General features: G+C 43.9%; 1 protein-coding gene across 3 annotated transcripts; it reads right to left on the reverse strand.

The window, feature by feature from the left end:
* Window positions 1–915: 915 nt before the first annotated feature.
* On the reverse strand, window positions 916–26,375 carry LOC138745581 (small ribosomal subunit protein eS17). Of its 3 annotated transcripts, none has more exons than XM_069902775.1 (5): window positions 26,303–26,375; window positions 6,849–7,000; window positions 5,288–5,393; window positions 3,292–3,357; window positions 916–1,044 (listed from the first exon to the last, which is right to left on the reverse strand). In XM_069902775.1, exons 1-5 carry the CDS (start codon window positions 26,369–26,371, stop codon window positions 970–972), a joined length of 468 nt encoding a protein of 155 aa, XP_069758876.1. In that variant the 5' UTR covers window positions 26,372–26,375; the 3' UTR covers window positions 916–969. The 3 variants fall into 3 exon arrangements, with proteins under 3 accessions (XP_069758876.1, XP_069758878.1, XP_069758877.1); XM_069902777.1 differs by lacking the exon at window positions 26,303–26,375 and adding an exon at window positions 11,326–11,408; XM_069902776.1 differs by lacking the exon at window positions 26,303–26,375 and adding an exon at window positions 8,723–8,752.
* Between the last annotated feature and the right edge of the window lie 603 nt (window positions 26,376–26,978).

The raw sequence follows: 26,978 nt of genomic DNA on the forward strand, positions 1-26,978 counted from the left end.
GAATAGAGTAGGCTATACTTTTTTTTAAATACGGGTAATGAGAAAGTGCAAAGTGGAGGCCCAAAGGGAATCCTAGTGCAGGATTCCCTGCAGGTTGAGACGGTAGAAAGGGAAGGCAAGTGCAAACTTAACGTTAACTTTGAGGACTAGAATATAAAAGATTTAATGCTTAAGCTTTAGAAAGTGTTGGCCAGACCACATTTGGAGTATTGTGAGCAACTTTGGGCCCCATAACCAAGGAGGTGCTGGCATTGGAGAGGGTCTATACGGGAATGATCGCACAGAGGAGAGGAGCGTTTGATACTTGCTAGAGTTTAGAAGGATGAGAGGAGGAATCACTATGAAATGTAGGGAATATTGAGAGGGCTGGATAGAGTGGACGTGGAGAGGCTTCCAGTCATGGGAGAGTCTCAAACCAGAAGACACAGCTGCAGAATAAAAGGACATCCCTATTTTATCTAGCTCTAATCTGGTTTTTCCCTTGTTTGATAAAAATCTGATAGGTATCTTAATTGTGCTGCTCTATAATAATTCTTAAAGTTTGGTAGTTGTAAGCCTCCTTGTTTGTACCATTCTGTTAATTTATCTAGTGCTATCTCGGTTTCCCCCCTTTCCATAAGAATTTCCGTATTATTTTGAGGAGATCTTTCTTCAGTCTTCTGTGAAATTTGTTACCACAGATAGCTGAGGAGGCCCAGTCACTGGGCTGTTTCAAAGCAGGTTGATAGGATGTGGATTAGGGAGGATAAAGGTCATGGGAAGAAGACAGGAGAAGGGGATAGAGTAGAACACATCAGCCACGATTCAAATGGCAAACTCAAAGGGCTGCATTCTGCGCCTACATCTGATGGTCTTAATCACGCTGTCCCCACACAGATGGGTTGGGGGCAGTTAAACATGAACAAAACACAAAAATCAGCAAATTCCCTTTTGTCTTTTTATTATTCGAAGAGCATGGCAAAAATAACTTTAGATTCTCGGAGTCCTGAAGGCCATTCCCACTGAAGGCTGCGTGACCTGAAGATTTGACAAGCTGCCAAAGTCCTGAAAAAGAGGGGTGGAAAATCCATTAAACAAAGCAAATAACTGGGAGTTATTACACGCTGCTGGCCTGGCAGGACATTGTAGCCAGCGATAGGCAGTAGCTTTTCTACCATCATTTGTTAAGAAATAAGCAAATAACACTGGTCAATGAAGATTTTGCTTCCTGAATACTCTTGGGTGTATTTTATAGATTTTGGGCTCTGCTGATCACGAAAACACAAATTTTCCCGTATTATATTTTAGATATAACCTATTTTTTGTGTTTTCTTGTCATATTTTTAAGTCTACTTCAAACATACAAAACCGTGAAGCGCAACGTGTCATTGAAAATTCATTTTCTGCACTCGCACTTGGACTCCTTCCCCGCTGATCTTGGTGCGTTCGGTGACGGACACGGTGAAAGGTTTCACCATCAGTGTCGGCCGATTACTGTTGGACACTGACACGAGAAACATCAGATGCAGATTATGAACGAAAATCAGAAGCAAAACATTTAACATTTTTAGGTCAGTTGAACCGACGCAATGTATCAACATCGCGATGTGTTTGATCACGCTAAATTCAGGAAGTTAATTTAATGTTTCTCAAACTTCCTACGTAAATCTGAAATGATCTTGGTGTTCAGCTTGAAGTTGCGTATTGTAATCCCCAATTTTTTTCAGAAAGCAAACCTTTTGCAAATGTGTGTTGTCCAGCATTATTACAGGTGGACAAGTTAAATCTAGAAATAATCTAAAGAATGAAAAGTTCACCTTCTACGCACTCTCTCCATTAAAAAAAGCTATAATTTTCATCACCATTATCTGAAGAAACAACTTACAAGCATTGTTTTAATTTAAAATACTGTACATCCAAAAAAATACCACACACAATGATTGTGACGCCTGATAACTTTCTCAGAACGGAATCTCTGCCATCAATACCCTTAATGACCCAGATGAGAAGGGGTCTGGAGCACAAAGGGTAACAAGCAAACCTCTGTGCTCTGGAAGTTCTGCCCCAGCTTTCACTGCAACACCATAGCGGACAAATGGAACTTCCCCCTAACTGGACAGGGTAGTTCTGCTGCTACGGGGAAGATTCCAAGCTGCTCTTTGATCGTCGATGCCCATGTACAAAAACACAAAGATTGACAATGAGGTCACAAGAGTTGTTCAAATGATGCATGGTGCTCAGAACCACAGGAACATGGAGTCTCAAGGCCCTTCAGTTCACTTCCACGTTCATTTATAGTCAGTTAAATGATCAGATTCCACAAAATACAAGATGAGCAAGTATTAGCACTGGGTTGCATAGAGGAACCCAAACCTCCATGCTTTGGGTGGGTGGGGTGGGGAAATGTTATTCCACATCCAAAGGAGCTTTCTGAATGAAGTTCCAGATGTTTGAACAGGGAGGTTTGGCTGACTGGTCCTATTGGACAGGTACCAAATTAGAATACTGCAGGGCACATCAGAGCAAGTACCTCATCCAATATTTATACAGCAACTGCCCCTTCTACAGGGTTGCTTTATTAAAAACACTAGACAACGAAGATTTTGCTTCCTGAACATATTTGGGTGTATATTATGGATTTTGGGCTGCCGATCAGGAAAATCACGTACCAATTTTTAGATACAACTTATTTTTGCAATTTCCTGTCATATTTTAGGTCTACTTCAAGCACACAAAATCGCAAAGTGCAACGTGTCACTGAAAATTCATTTTCTGCATTCACACTGGGACTTCCTCCCTGCACTTGGCCAGTCGTTGACGGACAAGGTGAAAGGTTTCACCAGGACATGGCAACCATGGAAAAGCGTTATCAGGGCAACTGGAATCCACCAATGCTGACCGACTATTGTTGGACACTGACACGAGAGGCATCAGATGCAGTGAACAAACGAAAATCAGTGGCTAACTATTTTTAAGTCAGCTGAACTAATGCAATGTGTCAGTGTCATTGTGTGATTAAACATGCTAAATTTAGTAAAATTAGTTTAATATTTCTTCAACTTCCTATGTGGTACAGCAAATATGAAATTATCTTTGTGTTCAGCTTGAAGTTGTCTGTCATAATTCCCATTTATTTTTCAGGAAGCAAACCTTTTGAAAATTGTTGTCCAGTCGAATCAACCTGAACAGGGTGAAGCAGTAACCTCTCATCACAAACATGTTGGAGAAACTCAGCAGGTCATGCAACATCCACAGGAAGTTAAAGGGTAATCAACCCTTTGGGCTGGGCCCTTCGTCAGGTATTATACTCACCAGCAACTTCAACATCTCTTTGGTGTCTGGGTCCACCTCAATCATCTCCTGATCCAGAGCAGAGACCTGGGAGAAGCAAAAATAAAATGAAGAAATGAATCAGTCATTTCTCCAACACACGCGAAAGCTACTCTTTATGCCAGAGTTCGTGGGATCAGGCCAAAAACGGGCAGCTGTCAGAGAGGCAGATTCAGCTCCAGTCAGCCAGGATCAATTTCAACCTCTACCGCTGTCTGTAGGTCCTTGTGACCATATGGTTGGTGAGTTAATTGGCCGCTGCATGTTTGCCCCAATTCGCGAGCAAAGGGTAGAACCTGGAGGGAACCGATGGGAATACCAGAGGACATCTATTTAAGATGAGGGGAGAAACATTTAGGGTAGACATCAGAGGGAAAATTTTTTGTATATACAGAGAGTAGTGTGTGCCTGGAATGCATTGCCTAGGGTGGTGGTGGAGGCTGCTACAATCGAGTCATTTAAAATACTCCATTTAAAATACTCTAAGACAGGAACATGAATGCAAGAAAAAGAGGGTTATGGGTGTGGAGGGAAGGTTTAGATATCGAGTAGGTTTACATAGGTCGGCACAACATGGGGTCTGTGTGGTGATGTTCTACGAATGTGAAGAGAACAGGGTGGGGCAGGGTTGGTGTAAATGGGCAGAGAACAGCCAACATGGACACTGGTTTCCATAAGATGTAGGAGCAGTATTAGGTCATTTGGACCTACAAGTCTGCTCTGCCATTCAAATCATGGCCTTTCCCTCTCAACCCCATAATCCTGCCTTCTCCCCATAACCTTTGACACACTTACTAATCCAGAACTTCCCACCCGGAGACCATCTCTGTGCCAACGAATTCCACAGATTCACCACCCTCTGGTAATGCAAACAGGGTTCTGGAGGGACTTAGCAGGTCAAGCGGCATCCATGGAAACCAATAGGTAGTCGCTGCATTGGGCCAGCACATTTCGTCAGGAACTACAGCTCACGTTCCTGCTCAGCCCAGCTCTTAACGAATCTGCTAACGAATTCTGTTACCTTTTTTTTTTAAAAAAAGCCAGTTCGTAATTTTGGTTCAAACATCCTGTAGGGAATAAAAATCTCTCGCCACTACCTGATCTGGCTTTTCAGTAACTCTCAATCCATTTCGTGCGGTTGACTTCACATGCCGGCTACTTTTAATCAGAGTTGAACTGCTTCAGTTCAAGGAGACGTCACACCCACACTATTCCCAAGGGATGCCCAAATCCAGATAAATAGAGCGGAAATTTTTTCACTGTGAAAGTCAGGAGTAGAGCCAAAGCACTACTCTGCAGAGTACTCTCCCCTCCCCACCCTGGTCCTAATGCCAACAGCCCCTTGTTGGCTTTAAATGGCCTGTTACTGGAGATGGGGCTTTCTTTAAACCACCTAATGTTGGTGTCTATGCCCAGGTTCCTGTGCTGGGCGGCGGACAAGGGGTTGCCAACTGTGAGGGAACAGCAGGCCACCTGAAACAGGGAGAACACCTCTATCCATTGAGAAGAAGCATAGGTGATGACCCTACAGGATGGTGTCTGAGCAGTGGACCAACAAGGCCTCAGCAGCTGAAGGCCTCACAGAGACTGCTGGAGACGGGTTCGTGGGAACCTGGAAACAGAACCAGGATTCAAGAGGGTGCTGGGGGCAAGAAGGACCTCGGGTACTGAAGACTTCCTGATCGTATTGGATCTGGAGCTCAGGCTGATAATGGATTGAACAGCTACAGGAGCGCTGGAGTCAAACCCACGGATACTCAAGTGTCTCTGAAGAGACTCTCTTTGCCTTATTGTTAGGGGCACAAGGAATTGCTCATGGCAACTGTTTGCCAAAAGACAAACGTTGAAGTACATCATGCATATAACATTTTTAATGTATTATTATGTGGCAGTAAAGGAGACCTTTGAATTTTTAAAAAGTTCCAGGCAAGTCAGCAGACAGAAATCAGTGAACTCAACAAAAGGCAAGTAAACCCACCTCTGGGACATAGTTATCCCTCCTCTCTCGCTCTTCTTCCTGTAGTTTGATGGAGATGCCTCTGACAGGTCCTCGCTGGATCCGCTTCATTAAATGTGTCACGTACCTAGGAAAATTACACACAACGTTGTACCCTTCGATTGCTATTCCATAACAATTCCTAACCACAAAGATGAAGCAATCACTTCTATTTTAAAAAAAATTCTCCAATACATTCCAATCAGGAACTACATTTCAAACAAAATTTGAATGAATTTTAAACAACAGTCTCCTCTTTTAGGCATTGTCTAAACTGGTCATGCCCTTCTGTAGGTGAGTAGTAAAGATTGTAATAAAAACACAGAAATGCGTGCCTTTCCCCAACTTTTTGGGCCTGAGCCTTCTTCGAGGTATGAGTGAAAAGCAGGCAGGCACCTGAATAAAAAGGTAGGGAGTGAAACGAAGGGGGGGGGAAGCACAGGCCGACAGACGAGAGGCCATAGTGTGGATATGGGTTGGAGGGCAGGAGGGAAAAGCTGAGAGTTGATCGGGGGAGGGAAGCTGTGTGAATGCAGAGCTAGGAGACAAAAAAAGGAAAGAGACAAGGGTGAGAATTGGAGGAAAGGAGACAAAGGGATAGGGAACGAGAGAGAAGGGGAGGGGGGCCCAATGGAAGCTGGAGAAGTCGAAGTTAATGCCACATGGTTGGAGGGTGCCCAGACGGAAAATGAAGCGTTGTTCCTCCAGTAGGCGGGTGGTCTCAGTCTGGCAGTGCATACGTCCATGGGCAGACAAGTCAACATGGAAGTTAGGGCTAGAGTTAACACTTGGTGTATCAAGAGATGTGTTCAAAGGAGTAACTGTTCACTGGAACTAATAATATGGAGAAGATCCAAAGCCACAAGCAACCCAAAATTTATTTTGAATATGCTGAGATCAAAAGGAGAAATTATAACTTTACCAAAGAGTTTAAACCAATTAAAAACGGGAGGAAAAGGCAGGGCAATATTATTCAGCAATGATTGCCTTCTCTGCTCTTTGCTAACAACCAATCAGTTCACTGCAGTTGAATATCAAAAAGCAATTTTCTGCATTCCAAATCTCGATCTGTGCCCAGAAACAATAGCCACAGGTCGAGACATAGCCACCACTCAGTTCAATATTGCAAACCCAGGGCGTGCTGCGTCTAATGTGGATTCAGAGAGTGGTGTGAGGAGTCTTCATGCTCTTCTGTGGGGTACGCCCTCCCAGTTCGACTGCCGCTTATTTTAAAATCCTGCGATCGTGGGGTTTGGCCTAAGACGGCAGCACCTATGTTCAGCAGCTGCCATGAAGGGTTACAGACTCCAGGGAAGCTCGACTTGACGATGGCTTGGACAGGTCTGTGCGGCTGTGGGAGTGCTGGCGGTGAATCCAGACACTTGGTGCTGTGAGGGGGACTCTTTTGCTTCTCTATCTCTGATTGCAAGAGGGGCACGGCTGATGGCAAATCTGTCAGCCTTACGGCAGATTAAAGATAGTTTTGTGTAATATTACACCTTTTAATTACACGGCAGTAAGGAATCTTGATAAAATGTCTTACCCTGCAATCTTATTGCGGAGTTTCTTGCTTGGGATGATAGCAATCTCCTCACAAACCCTTTTGTTTGTGTGGAAGTCATTGCCAAGACGGGTGTAATATTTCTCAATGATCACTCGAGCGGCTTTCTTGACTGTCTTAGTCCTGACTCGACCCTGTCAGGACAGAAACAGTTCAGCATCTTCACTCGTCAACCTTTTTAATCAAATGGGAATCGAGAAGAAATGTTTTCAAAACAGCACGTGTATTTGAAACAAATTTGGGAATCAAAATCATTTGAGTTAACTTCACCACTGTTCTGGGCATTCAAACTGTTTGAATAAATTACTACTGCAAGTCTCCAGGTAAGTTAGAACAGAACATTACAGCACAGTTCAGGCCATTTAGCCCTCAAAGGGCGCTGACCTATCTATTCCTACCAAAAAGTACTAAACCCATCCTACCTTGTTACCCTTTATTTTTCTTTCATCTGTGCCTATGAGTCTTTTAAATGCCACCCTCCACCACCAACCCTGGCAATGCATTCCTGGCACCCACACATGTCTGTATAAAAAACATACCCCTGATATCGCCCCTCAGCTTTCTTCCCTTCATTTCGTATACAAGCAAACATTTAGTCAAATGTTAGCGAAAAATTCAAACAGCATTAAATGGCAATTTGCAAACGTCTGTAGGAGAGTAGAACCCTAAATACATAATACTTCCAGAATCTGCTGTAAATTAAATGTTTACATTAAGCAAACTTTATTCCAAATAGTTACATCCATATAAGATCACCACGGTAAACCCTGCCTATCCCTTCTGTCCTGTTAGCCCCATTATCTCCTGAAAGCTTTGTACAGGTGATCCATGACATACATCCAGAGTTCTGTTCTGACCAATCGGTCACATCTCCGGGCCTGTGCTCAACTCCCCCAGGTCTGCCACTGCCTTCATGTCCCAAAAACAGAACACATTCAGCGGGAGCTGCATCTCAGTATCATGTTGGCCCATCAAAATAAACAGCCCCTGGATCCATGGGACCTAACTCATAATTTTTATATTTTTATTTTATTTTCCCTTTTTAAAAAATTTATAGGGTTTTTCCCCCCAGTGGTAAGTCACATAGGTCATAAGTAGGGGACCTGTAATTGCTAATTTTTGAAGTACAAATGCAATGGTACTGACGCTCTTGCCACCAAACCAGAGTCTGAATCACATCCTACCTGCTGTTGCAGACTGTAGATACTGAAATCTGAAGCTAAACACAACCTGAAGAAACTCAGTGCCCAGTGGGAGAAAAAGAATAGTCAACGTTTCAGGCCAAAACCTTTCATCAAGACTCACAATACCCCTTCTGCCTTTTTTTTTTAAAAAACAGTTAACAAATACAAGTCACCTTTGGAAGCAGGAACTACTTACTCTACCACAACTCATTTAATTCTGTAAACACAATGCTGGAGAAACTCAAAACCAGTAGTTCTCAACTCCCCCCCACCACCCCCACATATCACCTTAAGTAATCCCTAAGTACAGAGCACCTATGGCATAAGAATATCATAAGTAGTATTTGTAAGGGATAACTTAAGATGGTATGTGAATGAAAGAAAAAGGTTGAGAACCACTGGGTTAAACAGTGTACTTTATATCATAAAGATAAACAACCAATGTTTCGGGCTTGAGCCTTTCAAGGTCTACCTTTGTTTTGTCAGACCTTGATGAAGGGCTCAAGCCTGAAATGTTGGTTATGTATTGTTACCGTTGCTACATAAAGAGCACGGTTTGACCTCTCCAGCGCTGTTTTTACTTCAACCTGCAGACTTTTCTGTTTCACTCGATTCTCAGCTCTGGGGAAGAACAAGCAGGGAACAGCCACTATTTACCCTTACACAACTCACTCGATTCTGTACCATATGTACCTCCACTTATCCTCCTCTGCTCTGAGGAATAACCAGGGGGCATAATTTGGTAAAAACACCCGGGGGTCCCTCCATCCGCATGGCGCCCCAGACCAGATTAAGCCTTCCGTTCAGCCGAGCCTCCTCGACCTCAGGCCAGGGAGACGAGAAGTGAGTCCCCCTGACAACGGGGAGCCTCAGTAAGGAGGAGGCTGAGAGCAGGGAGCGCGCTGGGCCGGGGAGCCCCAGTCAGGAGGGAGCGGGGAGCGGGCTGGGCCGGGGAGCCCCAGTCAGGAAGGAGCGGGGAGCGGGCTGGGCCGGGGAGCCCCAGTCAGGAGGGAGCGGGGAGCGGGCTGGGCCGGGGAGCCCCAGTCAGGAGGGAGCGGGGAGTGGGTTGGGCCGGGGAGCCCCAGTCAGGAGGGAGCGGGGAGCGGGTTGGGCCGGGGAGCCCCAGCCAGGAGGGAGCGGGTTGGACCGGGGAGCCCCAGTCAGGAGGGAGCGGGTTGGGCCGGGGAGCCCCAGTCAGGAGGGAGCGGGGAGCGGGTTGGGCCGGGGAGCCCCAGTCAGGAGGGAGCGGGGAGCGGGTTGGGCCGGGGAGCCCCAGCCAGGAGGGAGCGTGGAGCGGGTTGGGCCGGGGAGCCCCAGTCAGGAGGGAGCGGGAAGCGGGCTGGGCCGGGGAGCCCCAGTCAGGAGGGAGCGGGGGGGAGCGGGCTGGGCCAGGGAGCCCCAGGCAGGAGGGAGCGGGGAGCGGGTTGGGCCGGGGAACCCCAGTCAGGAGGGAGAGGGGAGCGGGCTGGGCCGGGAAGCCCCAGTCAGGAGGGAGCGGGTTGGGCCGGGGAGCCCCAGCCAGGAGGGAGCGGGGAGCGGGTTGGGCCGGGGAACGCCAGTCAGGAGGGAGCGGGGAGCGGGTTGGGCCGGGGAGCCCCAGTCAGGAGGGAGCGGGGAGCGGGTTGGGCCGGGGAGCCTCAGCCAGGAGGGAGCGGGGAGCGGGTTGGGCCGGGGAGCCCCAGCCAGGAGGGAGCGGGGAGCGGGTTGGGCCGGGGAGCCCCAGCCAGGAGGGAGCGGGGAGCGGGTTGGGCCGAGAGCCCCAGCCAGGAGGGAGCGGGGAGCGGGTTGGGCCGGGGAGCCCCAGCCAGGAGGGAGCGGGGAGAGGGCTGGGCCGGGGAGCCCCAGCCAGGAGGGAGCGGGGAATGGGCTGGGCCGGGGAGCCCCAGTCAGGAGGGAGCGGGGAGCCCCAGTCAGGAGGGAGCGGGGAGCCCCAGTCAGGAGGGAGCGGGGAGCCCCAGTCAGGAGGGAGCGGGGAGCCCCAGTCAGGAGGGAGCGGGGAGCCCCAGTCAGGAGGGAGCGGGGAGCCCCAGTCAGGAGGGAGCGGGGAGCCCCAGCCAGGAGGGAGCGGGGAGCCCCAGCCAGGAGGGAGCGGGGAGCCCCAGCCAGGAGGGAGCGGGGAGCCCCAGCCAGGAGGGAGCGGGGAGCCCCAGCCAGGAGGGAGCGGGGAGCCCCAGCCAGGAGGGAGCGGGGAGCCCCAGCCAGGAGGGAGCGGGGAGCCCCAGCCAGGAGGGAGCGGGGAGCCCCAGCCAGGAGGGAGCGGGGAGCCCCAGCCAGGAGGGAGCGGGGAGCCCCAGCCAGGAGGGAGCGGGGAGCCCCAGCCAGGAGGGAGCGGGGAGCCCCAGCCAGGAGGGAGCGGGGAGCCCCAGCCAGGAGGGAGCGGGGAGCCCCAGCCAGGAGGGAGCGGGGAGCCCCAGCCAGGAGGGAGCGGGGAGCCCCAGCCAGGAGGGAGCGGGGAGCCCCAGCCAGGAGGGAGCGGGGAGCCCCAGCCAGGAGGGAGCGGGGAGCCCCAGCCAGGAGGGAGCGGGGAGCCCCAGCCAGGAGGGAGCGGGGAGCCCCAGCCAGGAGGGAGCGGGGAGCCCCAGCCAGGAGGGAGCGGGGAGCCCCAGCCAGGAGGGAGCGGGGAGCCCCAGCCAGGAGGGAGCGGGGAGCCCCAGCCAGGAGGGAGCGGGGAGCCCCTGCCAGGAGGGAGCGGGGAGCCCCAGCCAGGAGGGAGCGGGGAGCCCCAGCCAGGAGGGAGCGGGGAGCCCCAGCCAGGAGGGAGCGGGGAGCGGGTTGGGCCGGGGAACCCCAGCCAGGAGGGAGCGGGGAGCGGGCTGGGCCGGGGAACCCCAGTCAGGAGGGAGCGGGGAGCGGGTTGGGCCGGGGAGCCCCAGTCAAGAGGGAGCGGGCTGGGCCGGGGAGCCCCAGTCAGGAGGGAGTGGGCAGGGCCGGGTAGCCCCAGTCAGGAGGGAGTGGGGAGCGGGTTGGGCCGGGGAGCCCCAACCAGGAGGGAGCGGGGTGCGGGCAGGGCCGGGGAGCCCCAACCAGGAGGGAGCGGGGAGCGGGCAGGGCCGGGGAGCCCCAGTCAGGAGGGAGCGGGCAGGGCCGGGCCTGGTGAAGTCCCCGGGCCCGGGCCCGAGCCCTCGGCTCTCGTCACCCATCCCCGCCCGCTCCCCGCTCCCCGCCGACAAGGAGGCCGGATCGAGCCGTGGCCAGTGCGTGAGAGCGGCCGCGGTGCCCGTTCTCCAGGCGGATGGCACCCGATTGCCCCTCGACGTCTCTCCCCGCTCACCCACCATCTTGGATCCAGCGGCTGAAGAGAGCGGAGGATGCTGGGAGCGGTTCGGTGAAAGACCCCAAGCAGCAGGGTGGCCGAGGCGCTGCCTGAACCAGCTGCAACCCCCAAGTGGTTTATCATTGAAGACCAGCAAATGATTGATGAGGAAATCATCCTCTTTTTACACTCACTGCAACTAGGAATATTTACCTATCCTTTCATATCATTCATATAATATATAAATCTTTTATAGTTATACTTGTCACATGACACATTGGCTTAATTGATACAGAGGTCGACAGCATCGAGTCCACGCTGCTGAAGATCAAACTGCGCTGGGTGGGTCACGTCTCCAGAATGGAGGACCATCGCCTTCCCAAGACCGTGTTACATGGCGAGCTCTCCACTGGCCACCGTGACAGAGGTGCACCAAAGAAAAGGTACAAGGACTGCCTAAAGAAATCTCTTGGTGCCTGCCACATTGACCACCGCCAGTGGGCTGATATCGCCTCAAACCGCGCATCTTGGCGCCTCACAGTTCGGCGGGCAGCATCCTCCTTTGAAGAAGACCGCAGAGCCCACCTCACTGACAAAAGGCAAAGGAGGAAAAACCCAACACCCAACCCCAACCAACCATTTTTCCCCTGCAGCCGCTGCAACCGTGTCTGCCTGTCCCGCATCGGACTTTTCAGCCACAAACGAGCCTGCAGCTGACGTGGACTTTTACCCCCTCCATAAATCTTCGTCCGCGAAGCCAAGCCAAAGAAAAGAAAAAATTGATGAATCTTTACGGATCCATGCGCCAAGTAAGTGTTATGACGCATGTATGTACAGAACCAAATTTCCCAGTGGCCAATGTGCGTGGTTGGCGCGGAAACAAAATGGAGACTACGACAGCAGTCGCTCACGTTATGGGTTCAAGCGGCTCGAAGCAGTAAAGCTCTTTGAGCGTTGAAACGCCGAGCAGACATTACATGGCGTCCGAACTACATTCTACCGAGAGGTGCGTCGAGAGCATACCGTGCAACTGCATCACCGCCTGGTTTGGGAGCTGTACCTCGCTGCGGAGGAGAGTGAAGTCAGCATGAAAGATTACTGGGGGCTTCTCCTCCTCCCACGAGGGACGTTGATGCAGGCGAAAGGCAATAATTATTGTGAAGGGCTCCACACGCCCCTCATACTCCCTTCTGCCATCTGGTAGGAGGTACCACAGCACTCGGGCCCTAGCTTGGGCCACAATTTATTTTTCCCCCAAGCCACCAAACCCCTGAATTCCCAGAACATTTGTGGATAATGTACTGTATCTATTTTAATGTGTTTAACTCCTATTCTAACTTGTATTTATGTAAATATGCTCCTGGAAAAACCTTATCTTTACTGTACAAGCATGGTACAAACAATAAATGAAGGTGACTTGACTTGAAGAAAAGACAATAGTTCCCCATCATGAACAAGTTAAGTCCTCCCACACCAAGGCAGTTTACTGGCAATCTAACCGATAATTGGAAATGCTTCAATCAGTGATTCAACATTTATTTACAAACTAGAATGGGAGAGACTGATGGAAAACGGAGTGCATCTGTGTTTCTGCACATGATGGGGAAGATGCCTTGCACATCTACAACAGTTTTCAAATTGATGAAACAGCTTTCATGTTGGACACTATATTTTGATCCAAGTAAAAATGTCACATTTGAGGGATTCAAGTTTTTCTCCTGTGACCAGAAACAAGGTACAAGCTTCAACCAATACTTAGCCGAACTTCACACAATGACCAAGTCCTGTGAATTTGGAGATTTGAAAAAAACTCACTCATTAGAGACAGAATAGTTTGTGGAATCCCAGATAATGGTCTTAGAGAAAGACTGTTGCATGAAAAAGATTTAATAGTGGAAAAGGCTGTGAATATGTGTAGGGCAGTAGAGACCACACAAGCACAAGCTAAGGAGCTGCAGAGGATAAGCACAACAGAGCATGCGGTGAAAACAGAAAGCAGAGCACCAGGAGTTTCCCCAAGCTACAACAAAGCAAAGAGGCAGGCTCAAACAGCAAATGCAGCAGGTGGGGAGGTAGACATATTCCCAAGATGTGTCCTGCCAATGGAAAGTCTGCAATAAATGTGGGAAGAATCATTTTGCCAAGTGCCGCAAAACAGGCGAAAAAATGGAGGAATTCTTCATGGATTTTCTAAAGACTGCTGGTGGTAAGCTTGACATTGGAGCCCAGGTGAATATCTTATCTATGGAGAATTACAAGACCCTCACTGTTAAGAACAGGATATATCCTGTGAAATTAAAAGTGACAGATTACACTGGAGAGAACGTTCCAGCAAAAAAGGGGGCTGTCTGGTGTCAAACACAAAGGGCGGCATCTAAAGTCACAGCTCCCAATTGTAGAAAGGAGACTCTGGCCAATATTAGGTCTGAGTGCGTGAGAAGAGAGCAACCTGGTGGAAAGAGTTTTCATAGTGGCTTCACAGACGAAGATAAGCACTCAACATTCATGGAAAAGTACTCAGATACCTTTCAAGGGTTTGGATGTTTACCTGGTGTACACAAGGTCCATGTAGATGAGACAGTGGCTCCTGTTGTCCACGCATGCAGGAAAGTTCCGTTTTCACTTAGCAACATACTTAAACAAGAACTAGTGCGGATGGAATGGATGAAAGTCATCCAGAAAACTGAAGAACCTACAGATTGGGTCATCATGCAACAGAAAAATGGAGCATTGCGAATTTGTCTGAACCCAAGGGATCTCAATAAAGCCATCCAGAGAGAGCATTTTTAAAATTTCCGATATGGATGGAAATTATGTCCCTGTTTGCAGGTGCCAAGTGGTTTAGCAAGCTTGATGTGTCATCGGGGTTTTGGCAGATGAAGTTTGATGAGGCAGGTTCGAGACTATGCATTTTCAGTACTCCACAAGGAAGATACTGTTTTCTTCACCCTCCATATGGGATCTTTCCCACACCAGAAGCCAACCACAAAACCATCCACATGATCTTCGAAAGTATACCTGGGAGTTGAGACCGTGATGAATGCCATTATTGCATGGGGACCGTCAAGAATGAACAGGATACATGACTAAGGCAAGTGCAAGCATGGAACATCAATTTGAAATTAAGTAATGTGAGTTTGGCGTAAAGACACTGACCTTCATAGGAGATGTCCTATCTGAACAGGGATTGACGCCCGATCCAGGAAAGACAGCAGCCATTGAGAATTTTGTGAGGCCTCAAAAACAAAGAGGAGGTGAGACGTTCCTTAGAGATGGTGACTTACCTGGTGAAGTTCACCCCTCATCTGTCGACTCTGTCAGCACCACTGAGGTCACTCCTTGAGCAGACAAGTGAGTGGATCTGGTCGCACGAGCAAGAAGAGAGTTGTATTAAAATTTTACGATCCAGATCGGCGCACCAGGATCTCGGCTGATCATGGCCTTGGAGTAGTACTACTGCAGCAGCATGAGGACAGGTGGCAACCTGCGGCCTATGCATCAAAGGCTTTAACAAAGAAGCCAACTATGCAGATGGAGAAAGCTTCCTGCCAGCATTTATGCATGTGAAAGGTTCATCAAGACATTTATGGACAAGCTCTTGAATTTTTTTATTTTTTTTTAATTTTTTATTTTTCACACCATAAATCACATTAACCATGGTACACACTTTTTCCTTTTCACACATATACAGTGCCATTTTTCCCCTCCCTCCTCCCAACCCACCCTCCCCACCCCCCCCCTCCCGTCCATTTAAGGTATACAATCTAGGATACATTTAACCAGTCAGACAATGTTGTCACTCAACAAAAATACACCAGAAATTCTACTGAGTCCATTCTTTTCATTTCCTTCTCCTTCCATCAACTTAGGTAATGATTGTCCCCGGTAGGTTTTCGCTATTGTATTTAATGTAAGGCTCCCATATTTGTTTGAATATTTCAATATTATTTCTTAAACTATATGTTATTTTTTCTAATGGAATACATTTATTCATTTCTATATACCATTGTTGTATTTTCAAATTATCTTCCGATTTCCAGGTTGACATAATACATTTTTTTGCTATGGCTAGAGCTATCTTAACAAATCTTTTTTGTGCACCATCCAAATCAATTCCAAATTCTTTGTTTTTTATGTTACTTAGGAGGAAGATCTCTGGATTTTTTGGTATATTGTTTTCTGTAATTTTATTTAATATCTGGTTTAGATCTTCCCAAAATTTTTCTACTTTCTCACATGTCCAGATTGCATGAATTGTTGTTCCCATTTCTTTTTTACATCGAAAACATCTATCAGATACTGTTGGGTCCCATTTATTTAACTTTTGAGGTGTAATGTATAGCCTGTGTATCCAGTTATATTGTATCATACGTAACCTCGTATTTATTGTATTTCTCATCGTTCCAGAGCATAACTTCTCCCATGTTTCCTTTTTTATCTTTATATTTAAATCTTGTTCCCATTTTTGTTTAGTTTTATCATTTGTTTCCTCATTCTCCTTTTCTTGCAGTTTAATATACATATTTGTTATAAATCTTTTGATTATCATTGTATCTGTAATCACATATTCAAAGTTACTTGCCTCTGGCAAACTCAAACTGCTTCCTAATTTATCCTTCAAGTAGGATCTCAATTGGTAATATGCCAGCGCTGTATCTTGAGTTATATTGTACTTATCTTTCATTTGTTCAAAGGATAAGAATCTATTTCCTGAAAAACAATTTTCTATTCTTTTAATCCCTTTTTTTCCCATTCTCTAAAGGAAAGGTTATCTATTGTAAAAGGGAGTAACATGTTTTGCGTCAATATTAGTTTTGGTAATTGATAATTTGTTTTATTTCTTTCGACATGAATCTTCTTCCAAATATTGAGGAGATGATGTAATACTGGAGAACTTCTATGTTGTACCAATTTTTCATCCCATTTATATAATATGTGTTCAGGTATCTATCTTTTTCCCCTATTTTATCTAATTCTAATCTCGTCCAATCTGGCTTTTCCCTTTTTTTTTAAATTTTTTATTTTTCACACCATAAATCACATTAGCCATGATATACACTGTTTTTTTTTCACACATATACAGTGACTTTTTTCCCCCCCCACCTTTCCTCCCAAACCACCCCCCCACCCCCCCCCCTCTCATCCATTTTAGGTATACAATCTAGGTTGCATTAAGCCAGTCAGACAATGTTGTCATTCAACAAAATTACACCAGAAATTCTACTGAGTCCATTCTTTTCTTTCCTTCTCCTTCCATCAACTTAGGTAATGTTTGTCCCTGGTAGGTTTTCGCTATTGTATTTAATGTAAGGCTCCTATACTTGTTCGAATATTTCAATATTATTTCTTAACCTATATGTTATTTTTTCTAATGGAATACATTTATTCATTTAAATTTAGTAGTTTCTTCCTTTTAATTTGGTTATGTATTCCATTAATATTTAAAGACATATAGTTCAGCGTAGCCCTTTTATATTTTGTTTATCTTCTCTTTCCGTTTTTCCATCATTACCTTTCCTCCTTTTCCATTTCTGTTTTCTTATTTTCAACTCTTTATAAGACAACATTCCTACAACATCCAACATTTTCCTTATTCTCCTATTTCTATCTTATTTATCCCCAATCTCCCCTTCCCCTCCTGAGTTGTCCTTTATCCCTTGTCGGACAACCACATCTCCCCTCTCCATTTGGATTTGCGAATCCACTCGCAAGCGTCAACTGATTTTGCAGTGACCGCTATTTCCCCCCACCCCGCCTCCCCCAGAAAAGATTTCACTTTTCATATGTCACAAAGGTCACTCTTTTAATTCCCTCCTTATTCTCTCTATTCCATTACCTTCCCTTATTAATTCTTGTCTATACTATCTATATTTTCCTCTAAGTATCAGATACTTTCACGTATGCTCATTGTCTCTATTCACTCTTATACCTCTTTACCCGCATACATATCAATCGTGATCATTTTTACTCTCATTACCCGTCTTTATCCCTCAGTCTATTTTTGTCTTTACCCACATACATATCAATCGTGATCATTTTAACTCTCATTACCCGTCTTCCTCCCTCAGTCTATTTTTGTAATTGTTCTGCAAATTTTCGTGCTTCTTCTGGATCCGAGAATAGTCTGTTTTGTTGTCCTGGAATAAATATTTTCAATACCGCTGGATGCTTTAGTATAAATTTATACCCCTTCTTCCATAAAATCGCCTTTGCTGTATTGAACTCTTTTCTCTTCTTTAGGAGTTCAAAACTTATATCTGGATAAATGAAGATTTTTTGCCCTTTATACTCCAGTGGTTTGTTGCCCTCTCTTACTTTTTCCATTGTCTTCTCCAGTACCTTTTCTCTTGTAGTATATCTTAGGAATTTTACTACAATAGATCTTGGTTTTTGTTGTGGTTGTGGTTTAGAGGCCAATACTCTATGTGCCCTTTCTATTTCCATTTCTTGCTGTAGTTCTGGACATCCTAGGGTCTTAGGTATCCACTCTTTTATAAACTCCCTCATATTCTTGCCTTCTTCATCTTCCTTAAGGCCCACTATCTTTATGTTATTCCTTCTGTTATGGTTTTCCATTGTATCTATTTTTTGAGCTAGTAGTTCTTGTGTCTCTTTAGTTTTTTTATTAGATTCCTCCAATTTCTTTTTTAAGTCTTCTACCTCCATTTCTGCTGCTACTGCCCGCTCTTCCATCTTGTCCATTTTCTTTCCCATTTCTGTTAAGGTCATCTCTATTTTATTCATTTTCTCTTCTGTGTGGTTTATTCTTTTTCTTAAATCCTTAAATTCCTGTGTTTGCCATTCTTTAAATGACTCCATGTATCCTTTAATAAGAGCAAGTATATCCTTTACCTTGCCTTTCTTTTCTTCTTCTATTTCCCTGTACTCTTCCTCTTCCTCTTCTTCTTCCTCTGGGTTGACCATCTGTTGTTTCTTTGGTGCCCTTTCCTCCTCTTCTTTCTTGTTTCTATTGTCTTCTGTGGTCTCTTCTTGCTGCAGGTGTTCTGCAGCTGTCGTTGCCGGCTGTGGAGATCGACTCCCCAGCTGGTCCCCCCTCCCGTCGGTGTGTTTTTTTTCATTCGCATCGCGCATGCGCGGTTGCGCACTTTTACTCGGCTCTGCGAGCCATTTTTGTAGTCCATTATTTACCGACCTGAGGGAGCGGGTTTCTCTCTCCGCAGCGGGCCTCTTCGGACAGGTAAGGCCTTCACCTTTTTCCTCCTTTGTCTTCTCTTCCTCTCTTCTTACCGTTGCTTTCGATTTTTCTTTTTTTGTCACCATCTTCTTTCCACCTTTATACTCACTTTTCTGTAACTTTTATTTCTGTGCCTTTGTGTTTTCCTTTGTTTTTCCCGACTTTTCTGGAGAGGGCTGGAGTTCACCGTCCGGCCACTACTCCATCACGTGACTCCTCCTTTTTCCTTGTTTGATAAAAATCTGATAGGTATCTTAATTGTGCGGCTCTATAATAATTTTTAAAGTTTGGCAGTTGTAAGCCTCCTTGTTTATACCATTCTGTTAATTTATCTAGTGCTATCCTTGGTTTCCCCCCTCTCCATAAAAATTTCCTTATTATTTTCTTTAACTCCTTGAAGAATTTCTCTGTCAGTTGTATTGGCAATGCCTGAAATAAGTATAATATCCTTGGAAAAATGTTCATTTTAATACAGTTTATCCTTCCTATTAGTGTTAGTGGTAAATCTTTCCAATGCTCTAAATCGTCCTGTAATTTTTTCATTAGTGGATAATAATTGAGTTTATATAGTTGGCCTAGATTTTTGTTTATTTGTACACCTAGGTATCTTATTGCTTGCATTTGCCATCTAAATGGTGATTCCTTCTTAAATTTTGAGAAATCCGCATTATTCATAGGCATTGCTTCACTTTTATTTACGTTTATCTTGTAACCCGACACTTCTCCATATTCCTTCAATTTCTTATATAATTCTTTTATTGATAGTTCTGGTTCTGTTAAGTACACTATAACATCATCCGCAAATAAACTGATTTTATATTCCTTGTCTTTTATTTTTATTCCTTTTATATTATTATCTGTTCTTATCAATTCTGCTAGTGGTTCTATAGCTAATGCAAACAATAAAGGTGATAGTGGGCATCCCTGCCGTGTTGACCTGCTTAAGTTAAATTGCTTTGATACATGTCCATTTACTGTCACTTTCGCTAACGGTCCCTTATATAATGCTTTAATCCAATTAATATACTTCTCCGGTAAACTGAATTTTTGCAATACTTTGAACAAATAATTCCATTCTACTCTGTCAAAGGCCTTCTCTGCGTCTAAAGCAACTGCTACTGTAGGTGCTTTATTCCCTTCTACTGCATGAATTAAGTTAATAAATTTACAAATATTGTCTGTTCTGCGTCTTTTTTTGATAAATCCAGTTTGGTCTAAATTTACCATTTTCGGTACATGCTCTGCTAATCTGTTTGCTAATAGTTTAGCTATTATCTTATAATCTGTGTTAAGTAAAGATATTGGTCTATATGACGCTGGTGAGAGTGGATCTTTCCCTTGCTTTAGTATTACTGTAATTATTGCTGTTTTACATGAATCTGGTAAGCTTTGTGTTTCATCAATCTGGTTGATTACTTCCAGGAGGGGCGGAATTAATAAGTCTTTAAATGTTTTGTAGAATTCTATTGGGAATCCATCCTCTCCTGGTGTCTTATTATTTGGTAATTTTTTTTATTATCTCTTGTATTTCTACTATTCCAAATGGCTCTGTTAATTTATTTTGTTCCTCTATTTGTAGTTTTGGTAGTTCAATTTTAGTCAGAAATTCATCTATTTTCCCTTCTTTCCCTTCGTTTTCAGTTCAGTATAATTGTTCATAGAATTCTCTAAAGTTTTCCTTAATTTCTTTTGGATTATATGTAATTTGTTTGTCTTTTTTCCTTGATGCCAATACCATTTTCTTAGCTTGTTCTGTCTTAAGCTGCCATGCTAAGATTTTGTGTGTTTTTTCACCTAGTTCATAATATTTCTGTTTTGTCTTCATTATATTTTTCTCCACCTTATATGTTTGTAGTGTTTCATATTTTATTTTTTTATCCGCCAATTCTCTTCTTTTAGTAATATCTTCCTTCATTACTAATTCTTTTTCTATATTTACTATTTCCCTTTCCAACTGCTCTGTTTCCTGATTATAGTCCTTCTTCATCTTGGTTACATAACTTATTATTTGCCCTCTAATGAATGCTTTCATTGCATCCCATAGTATAAACTTATCTTCCACTAATTCCGTATTTATTTCAAAATACATTTTAATTTGTTTTTCAATAAATTCTCTAAAATCCTGCCTTTTAAGCAACATGGGGTTTAATCTCCATCTATACATTCTTGGAGGGATGTCCTCTAACTTTACTGTCAATATTAAGGGTGAATGGTCCGATAGTATTCTAGCTTTATATTCTGTTTTTTTTACTCTATCTTGCATACGAGCTGATAACAAAAATTGGTCTATTCTTCAGTATGTTTTATGTCTAGCCGAGTAATATGAATATTCCTTTTCCTTTGGGTGTTGTTTCCTCCATATATCCAAAAGTTGCATTTCTTCCATCGATTTAATTATAAATTTGGTTACTTTGTTCTCTCTGTTAATTTTTTTCCCAGTTTTGTCCATATTTGAATCCAAATTCAGGTTGAAATCCCCTCCTATTAATATGTTCCCTTGCGTATCTGCTATCTTCAAAAAGATATCTTGCATGAACTTTTGATCTTCTTCATTAGGTGAATATACATTGAGTAGATTCCAAAACTCCGAATATATCTGACATTTTATCATTACATATCTCCCTGCTGGATCTATTATTTCCTCTTCTATTTTAAATGGCACATTTTTACTAATTAATATAGCTACTCCTCTTGCTTTTGAATTATACGATGCTGCTGTTACGTGTCCTACCCAATCTCTCTTTAATTTCTTATGTTCCAATTCAGTTAAATGTGTTTCTTGCACAAATGCTATATCAATTTTTTCTTTTTTCAGTAAATTTAGCAGTTTCTTCCTTTTAATTTGGTTATGTATTCCATTAATATTTAAAGTCATATAGTTCAACGTAGCCATTTTATACTTTGTTTATCTTCCCTTTCCGTTTCTCCATCATTACTTTTCCTTCTTACCCATTTCTGTTTTCTAGTTTTGAATCCTTTATAAGACAACATTCCTAAAACATCAATCATTTTCCTTATTCTCCTATTTAAAACTTCTTTAGCCCCAATCCCCCCTTCCCCTCCTGAGTTGTCCTTTATCCCTTGTCGGACAACCACATCTCCCCTCTCCATTTGGATTTGCGAATTCACTCGCAAGCGTCAGCTGATTTTGCAGTGACCGTAATACCCCCCCACCCAGCCCCCCCGAAAAGATTTCGCTTTTCATATGTGACAAAGGTCACTCTTTTAATTCCCTCCTTATTTCCACTATTCCTTTTCCTTCCCTTATTAATTCTTGTCTATACTATCTATATTTCCCTCTAAATACGGATACATTCATGTATGCACATTATACATATACACACATATACCTCTTTACCCACATACATATAAATCGTGGTCATTTTTACGCTTATTACATGTCTTTATCTCTCTGTTTGTTTTGTAGTTGTTCTGCAAATTTCCTTGCTTCCTCTGGATCCGAGAATAGTTTTTTTTTTTCCATAAGATCGTTTTCGATGTTTTGAACTCTTTCCTCCTCTTCAGGAGCTCAAAACTTATGTCTTTTTAGTTTGCAGTCTTTTGTACTCTCGTTACACGTCTTCATCTCTCAGTCTATTTTGTAATTGTTCTGCAAATTTTCGTGCTTCCTCTGGATCCGAGAATAGTCTGTTTTGTTGTCCTGGAATAAATATTTTCAATACCGCTGGATGCTTTAGTATAAATTTATACCCTTTCTTCCATAAAATCGCCTTTGCTGTATTGAACTCCTTTCTCTTCTTCAGGAGTTCAAAACTTATATCTGGATAAATGAAGATTTTTTGCCCTTTGTACTCCAGTGGTTTGTTGCCCTCTCTTACTTTTTCCATTGTTTTCTCCAGTACCTTTTCTCTTGTAGTATATCTTAGGAATTTTACTAAAACAGATCTTGGCTTTTGTTGTGATTGTGGTTTAAAGGCCAATGCTCTATGTGCCCTTTCTATTTCCATTTCTTGCTGTAGTTCTGGACATCCTAGGATCCTAGGGATCCAATCTTTTATAAACTCTCTCATATTCTTGCCTTCTTCATTTTCCTTAAGGCCCACTATCTTTATGTTATTTCTTCTGTTATAATTTTCCATTATATCTATTTTCTGAGCTAACAGTTCTTGAGTCACTTTAACTTTTTTATTAGATTCCTCTAATTTCTTTTTTAAGTCCTCTACCTCCATTTCTACTGCTGCTTCTCGTTCTTGCACCTTGTCCATTCTTTTTCCCATTTCTGATAAGGTCATATCTATTTTATTCATTTTCTCTTCTGTATTGTTTATTCTTCTTCTTAAATCATTAAATTCCTGTGTTTGCCATTCTTTAAATGACTCCATGTATCCTTTAATAAGAGAAAGTACCTCCTTTGTCTTGCCTTTCTTTTCTTCTTCTATTTCACTGTACTCTTCCTCTTCCTCTTCTTCTTCCTCTGGGTTGGCCATCTGTTGTTTCTTTGTTGCCCTTTTCTTCTCTTCTTTCTTGTTTTCGTTGTCTTCTGTGTTCTCCTCTTGCTGCAGGTGTTCTGCAGCTGTCGTTGCCGGCTGTGGGGATCGACTCCCCAACTGGTCACCCCTCCCGTCGGTGTGTTTTTTTTCATGCGCGGTTGCGCACTTTTACTCGGCTCAGCGAGCCATTTTTGTAGTCCACTTTCTACCGACCTGAGGGAGCGGGTTTCTCTCTCCACCGCGGGCCTCTTCGAACAGGTAAGGCCTTCTCCTTCATCTTCCGTTGTCTTCTCTTCCTCTCTTCTTACCGTTGGTTTCGACTTTTCTTTTTTCGTCGCCATCTTCTTTCCACCTTTATATTCACTTTACTTTGATTTTTATTTCTGTGCCTTTGTGTTTTGCTTTGTTTTTTCTGACTTTTCTGGAGAGGGCTGGAGTTCACCGTCCGGCCACTACTCCATCACGTGACTCCTCCTCTTATTTTGTATGCTTGAAGCATGTTAAAAATATGACAAGAAATCACAGAAATAGGTTATATCTAAAAGATGGTGTGGTGGTACACCACCAGTCTACTGCAGGGGGCGACCTCTGTACAAGCAGAAGAGCGTGCGGGACAAGGCAACACCTGGCTGGCTGTCAATCAGCTGACCTGAATGGACCAAGCCCCACCCAGTCAGCTGTCAATCACCCTCCGGGATATATGCTACATCTGGCCCCTCAAGGCCAGCTCTGTGGAAGTTTATGTTGAATAAAGCCTGTAAAACAGACTTAAAAGGGGTGAGGGAGGGAGGGAAGGAAAAGGGGGAGAAAATGACACTGTATATATTCAAGAGAAAAAATGTCTGTATGTATCTTGGTCAATATGGTTTATAGTGTGAAAAATAAAAAATTTTTTTAAAAAAGCCTGTAAAACAGACTTTATGTTTTTTCTGTTCGATAGCACACCGCAGACGGTACGTGAAAGGAAAATTTAAAAGTGATTTTCATAATTGTGAAATCCATAAAAGTGAAATCCATAAAATATATCCAAAGGTTTTCAGAAAGTAAAATCTTACGTTGACCAGTGATATTTGCTCCCATCTTCACCAAAGGTTTAGGTGTTAGTTACTTCAGAGTACATTTAATTTTACAATTTTAAGCATACATATTTTTTTACCTATTATTTTATTCTTATTTATTTTTTAAATTTATTTTCCTCTTTTTTTTTGCCGGTTGCCTGAATGGGTTTTGCTGTATCCAGACTGCAAAATTCTGTCCTGCTTTAGAGACCAAAAACTGCACGAAGCCGGCACTAGGATGCAGAGATCTTCATCTCTTGCTGCTGGAAGTATGGTTATTATTTTTTTAATTTTGTTTTAGGCATACAGCACGCTAACAGGCTGTTTCAGCCCTCAAGTCCGTGCCATCCAATTTACGCCCAATTGACCTACGTTTCAAATGGTGGGAGAAAACCAGAGTCTGCCAATGCTTTGACTGTGTCTGTACATGTCAGTTACTATGGCACCGACTGTATTGTTTCTTGTTTTTGAAAGTATTTCCCAGTTTTTCAACATAGCTATGACAACCACAGACCTCCCAGGGATTAAAAGTCATCATGGGATTGACACAAGGCATAAGTATGTTATTAATATTTAAACTGCTTAATTTACTTGTTCTTTATTAGAGTGTCTACATTTCCTGCCTTTTCTTACCATCTTGTTGACAGCCGGTCTTCTTGGTGCAAGTTACTAGACCTCCAGAGGCATTAGGAGGACTTGGATTTATAAATTGGGATCGTTATCTGAAGAGGGAGCGCAAAATCACTGAGGACCCCTTCCACAACATCTTTCAGCTCCTCTCTTCAGGAAAGAGATCGAGGAGGATCAGAGCCAGCACCACCAGGCTGAGGAACAGCTTCTTTTCATAGGCAGTGAGAATGCTGAACGACCAAAGGAACTGTTCACATGAACCACCCGAGACTCTCTGAAACAATATTTATTTATTTGTACATAGGAATACTTGTTTGTCGGTATGTGTTATGTCAAGTTGTGTGTCTTCATGTTTTATACCAAAGACCAGAGAACGCTATTTCATCAGGTTGTACTTGTGCAAACAGATAAGAATAAAATCATCTTGATTTTACTTGCCTTGATATATGGTTCCGGGCATTCCAAATTGCTTTATGTCAACTGATGTTTTTAAAGTGTAGCCAATGGTATGTGGAGAATCCGTTCTGGAGCCTCCATGTCGATGCAATCACGAAGAAGAGTTGCCTGCAACTATACTTTGTGAGGAGTTTGAGGTGATTATGTACATCACTAAAGACTCTTGAAAACTTCTCCAGGTGTACTATGGAGAGCATTCTAGCTGGTTGCATCACTCACTGTCTGGCCAACGCTGAGGACAAAAAATCTCCAGAGGGTTGTTAATTCGGCCTGTGACATCACGGACACCAGTCTCCACTCCATCGAGGCCATTTACAAGAGGTGGTGTCTTAAGAGAGCAGTCTCTATCCTCAAGGGCCCCCACCACATGAGAGCATGCTCTCACCACACTGCTATCATCGGGGAACGAGAACAAGAGCCTGAAGACGAGCACTCAGTGGCACAAGGACGGTTTCTTCCCCTCTGCCATCAAATTTCTGAATGAACAGTGAACCTCTTTGACTGACTTTTTCTCGCACTTTAAAAAAAAATTATTTTGTAAGGTGGTTTATATAAAATGTTTTCACATTTTTGCTGCCACAAAACAAAAAATTTCATGACATGTTCGTGAAAATAAATTCTGATCATTGGTTTTATTGACTGACAGAGAAAAATTTCTCAGGACATCAAGTATAATTTCCCTGGTTTTAACCATAATTATGCTAAAGGATCTCTTAAATCTAATTTAGTGGAAGATGGAGCTGCTTTTCTGACAATGGACAGGCTGACCAACCTGGACCAGGAGAAAGCCTTTGACAGGATAGTGCACACATACAAGATGGACGTGTTCAGTGTAACACCAGGGTGTTAGCCTCGATTTTGAGCTCAAATGTCTGGAGCAGAAGAAGCAAGAAGGGCTCAGCCCCGAAATATTGTTTGCCTTTCATTTCCTATGGATATTGCGTGATCTGCTGAGTTTTTAGGGATCACCCGAGAATCTGGGCTTCTCAAAAACTCTCAGCTTTTGTATGCTTGCATGTGAACACGCATAAGCCCCAAAGATGCATAATGGCAACAAGTGACCACACGGAAGTCACTGAATTTTTTAAAAATGTAGACAGTAACAGGCCATTTCAGCCCACAAATCCGTGCCGCCCAATTTAGACCTCATTAATCTACACCCCCGGAGAAATCCCGCGCAGTCACGTGGAGAATGTAGAAACTCCTTACAGACGGTGCAGGATTCAAACCCCAGTCCAGTCCCAATCGCTGACACTGTAAAGGTGTTGCACCAACCATGTCGCCCTGTAAGAAAAAAATATTTATTTGTGTGGTGATATGACCATTAGCCTACTGCAGGGGGCGATCTCTGTATCTGTAGGAGGACCACGTGGCCGTCAATCAGCCGACCCGAATATAAGCCTGAGTCGGACCCTCCTGAGTCAGTCACTCAGGAACCACCACAGCTGAAACTGGTGTGTACAGACTTTTAGCAGAATAAAGCCTGTAGTAGTTTTTTGTGTTTTGTGTCTGCTTGCTGCTACCACAACGTGTCAAAATTTGTGTTTTTAGAATTTTGTATTTTATATGAAAAAAATGTTTAATAAATAAACTATCAAAATTTACCTGTTATCCTTAATTTTGAAAAGTAGTGCCCAAGAATACTGAAAATCCGAAAATCCGGACCAACCCAATCCCCGAGCTGCCTGGATTTTATGACTTTTTATTGTAGAAAGTGAGAAATAAACTTAAATATTAAATTCCATCTACTTTACCACATCTATTAGAACCTAAGAACACTACAGCACAGAAGCAGGCCCTTTGGCCCTTCTAGTCTGTGCCAAACTATTATTCTGCCTGGTTCCACTGACCTATACCTCAACCATATTCCTGCAAAACCTTCCAT

This window comes from Narcine bancroftii, chromosome 11 (assembly GCF_036971445.1).
Source record: "Narcine bancroftii isolate sNarBan1 chromosome 11, sNarBan1.hap1, whole genome shotgun sequence".
NCBI classification, from domain to species: Eukaryota; Metazoa; Chordata; class Chondrichthyes; order Torpediniformes; family Narcinidae; genus Narcine; species Narcine bancroftii.

Bases quoted from the DNA above. Each gene is read 5' to 3' on its own strand.
- LOC138745581 (XM_069902775.1), bottom strand. From the start codon at position 26,371: ATGGTTGGTGCAACACCTTTACAGTGTCAGCGATTGGGACTGGACTGG. The intron at 7,001-26,302 runs GTAAGGAGTTTC...CTGTCCTGACAG, and splicing joins GTTTGAATCCTGCACCGTCT to GGTCGAGTCAGGACTAAGAC. The intron at 5,394-6,848 runs GTAAGACATTTT...TAATTTTCCTAG, and splicing joins CTCCGCAATAAGATTGCAGG to GTACGTGACACATTTAATGA.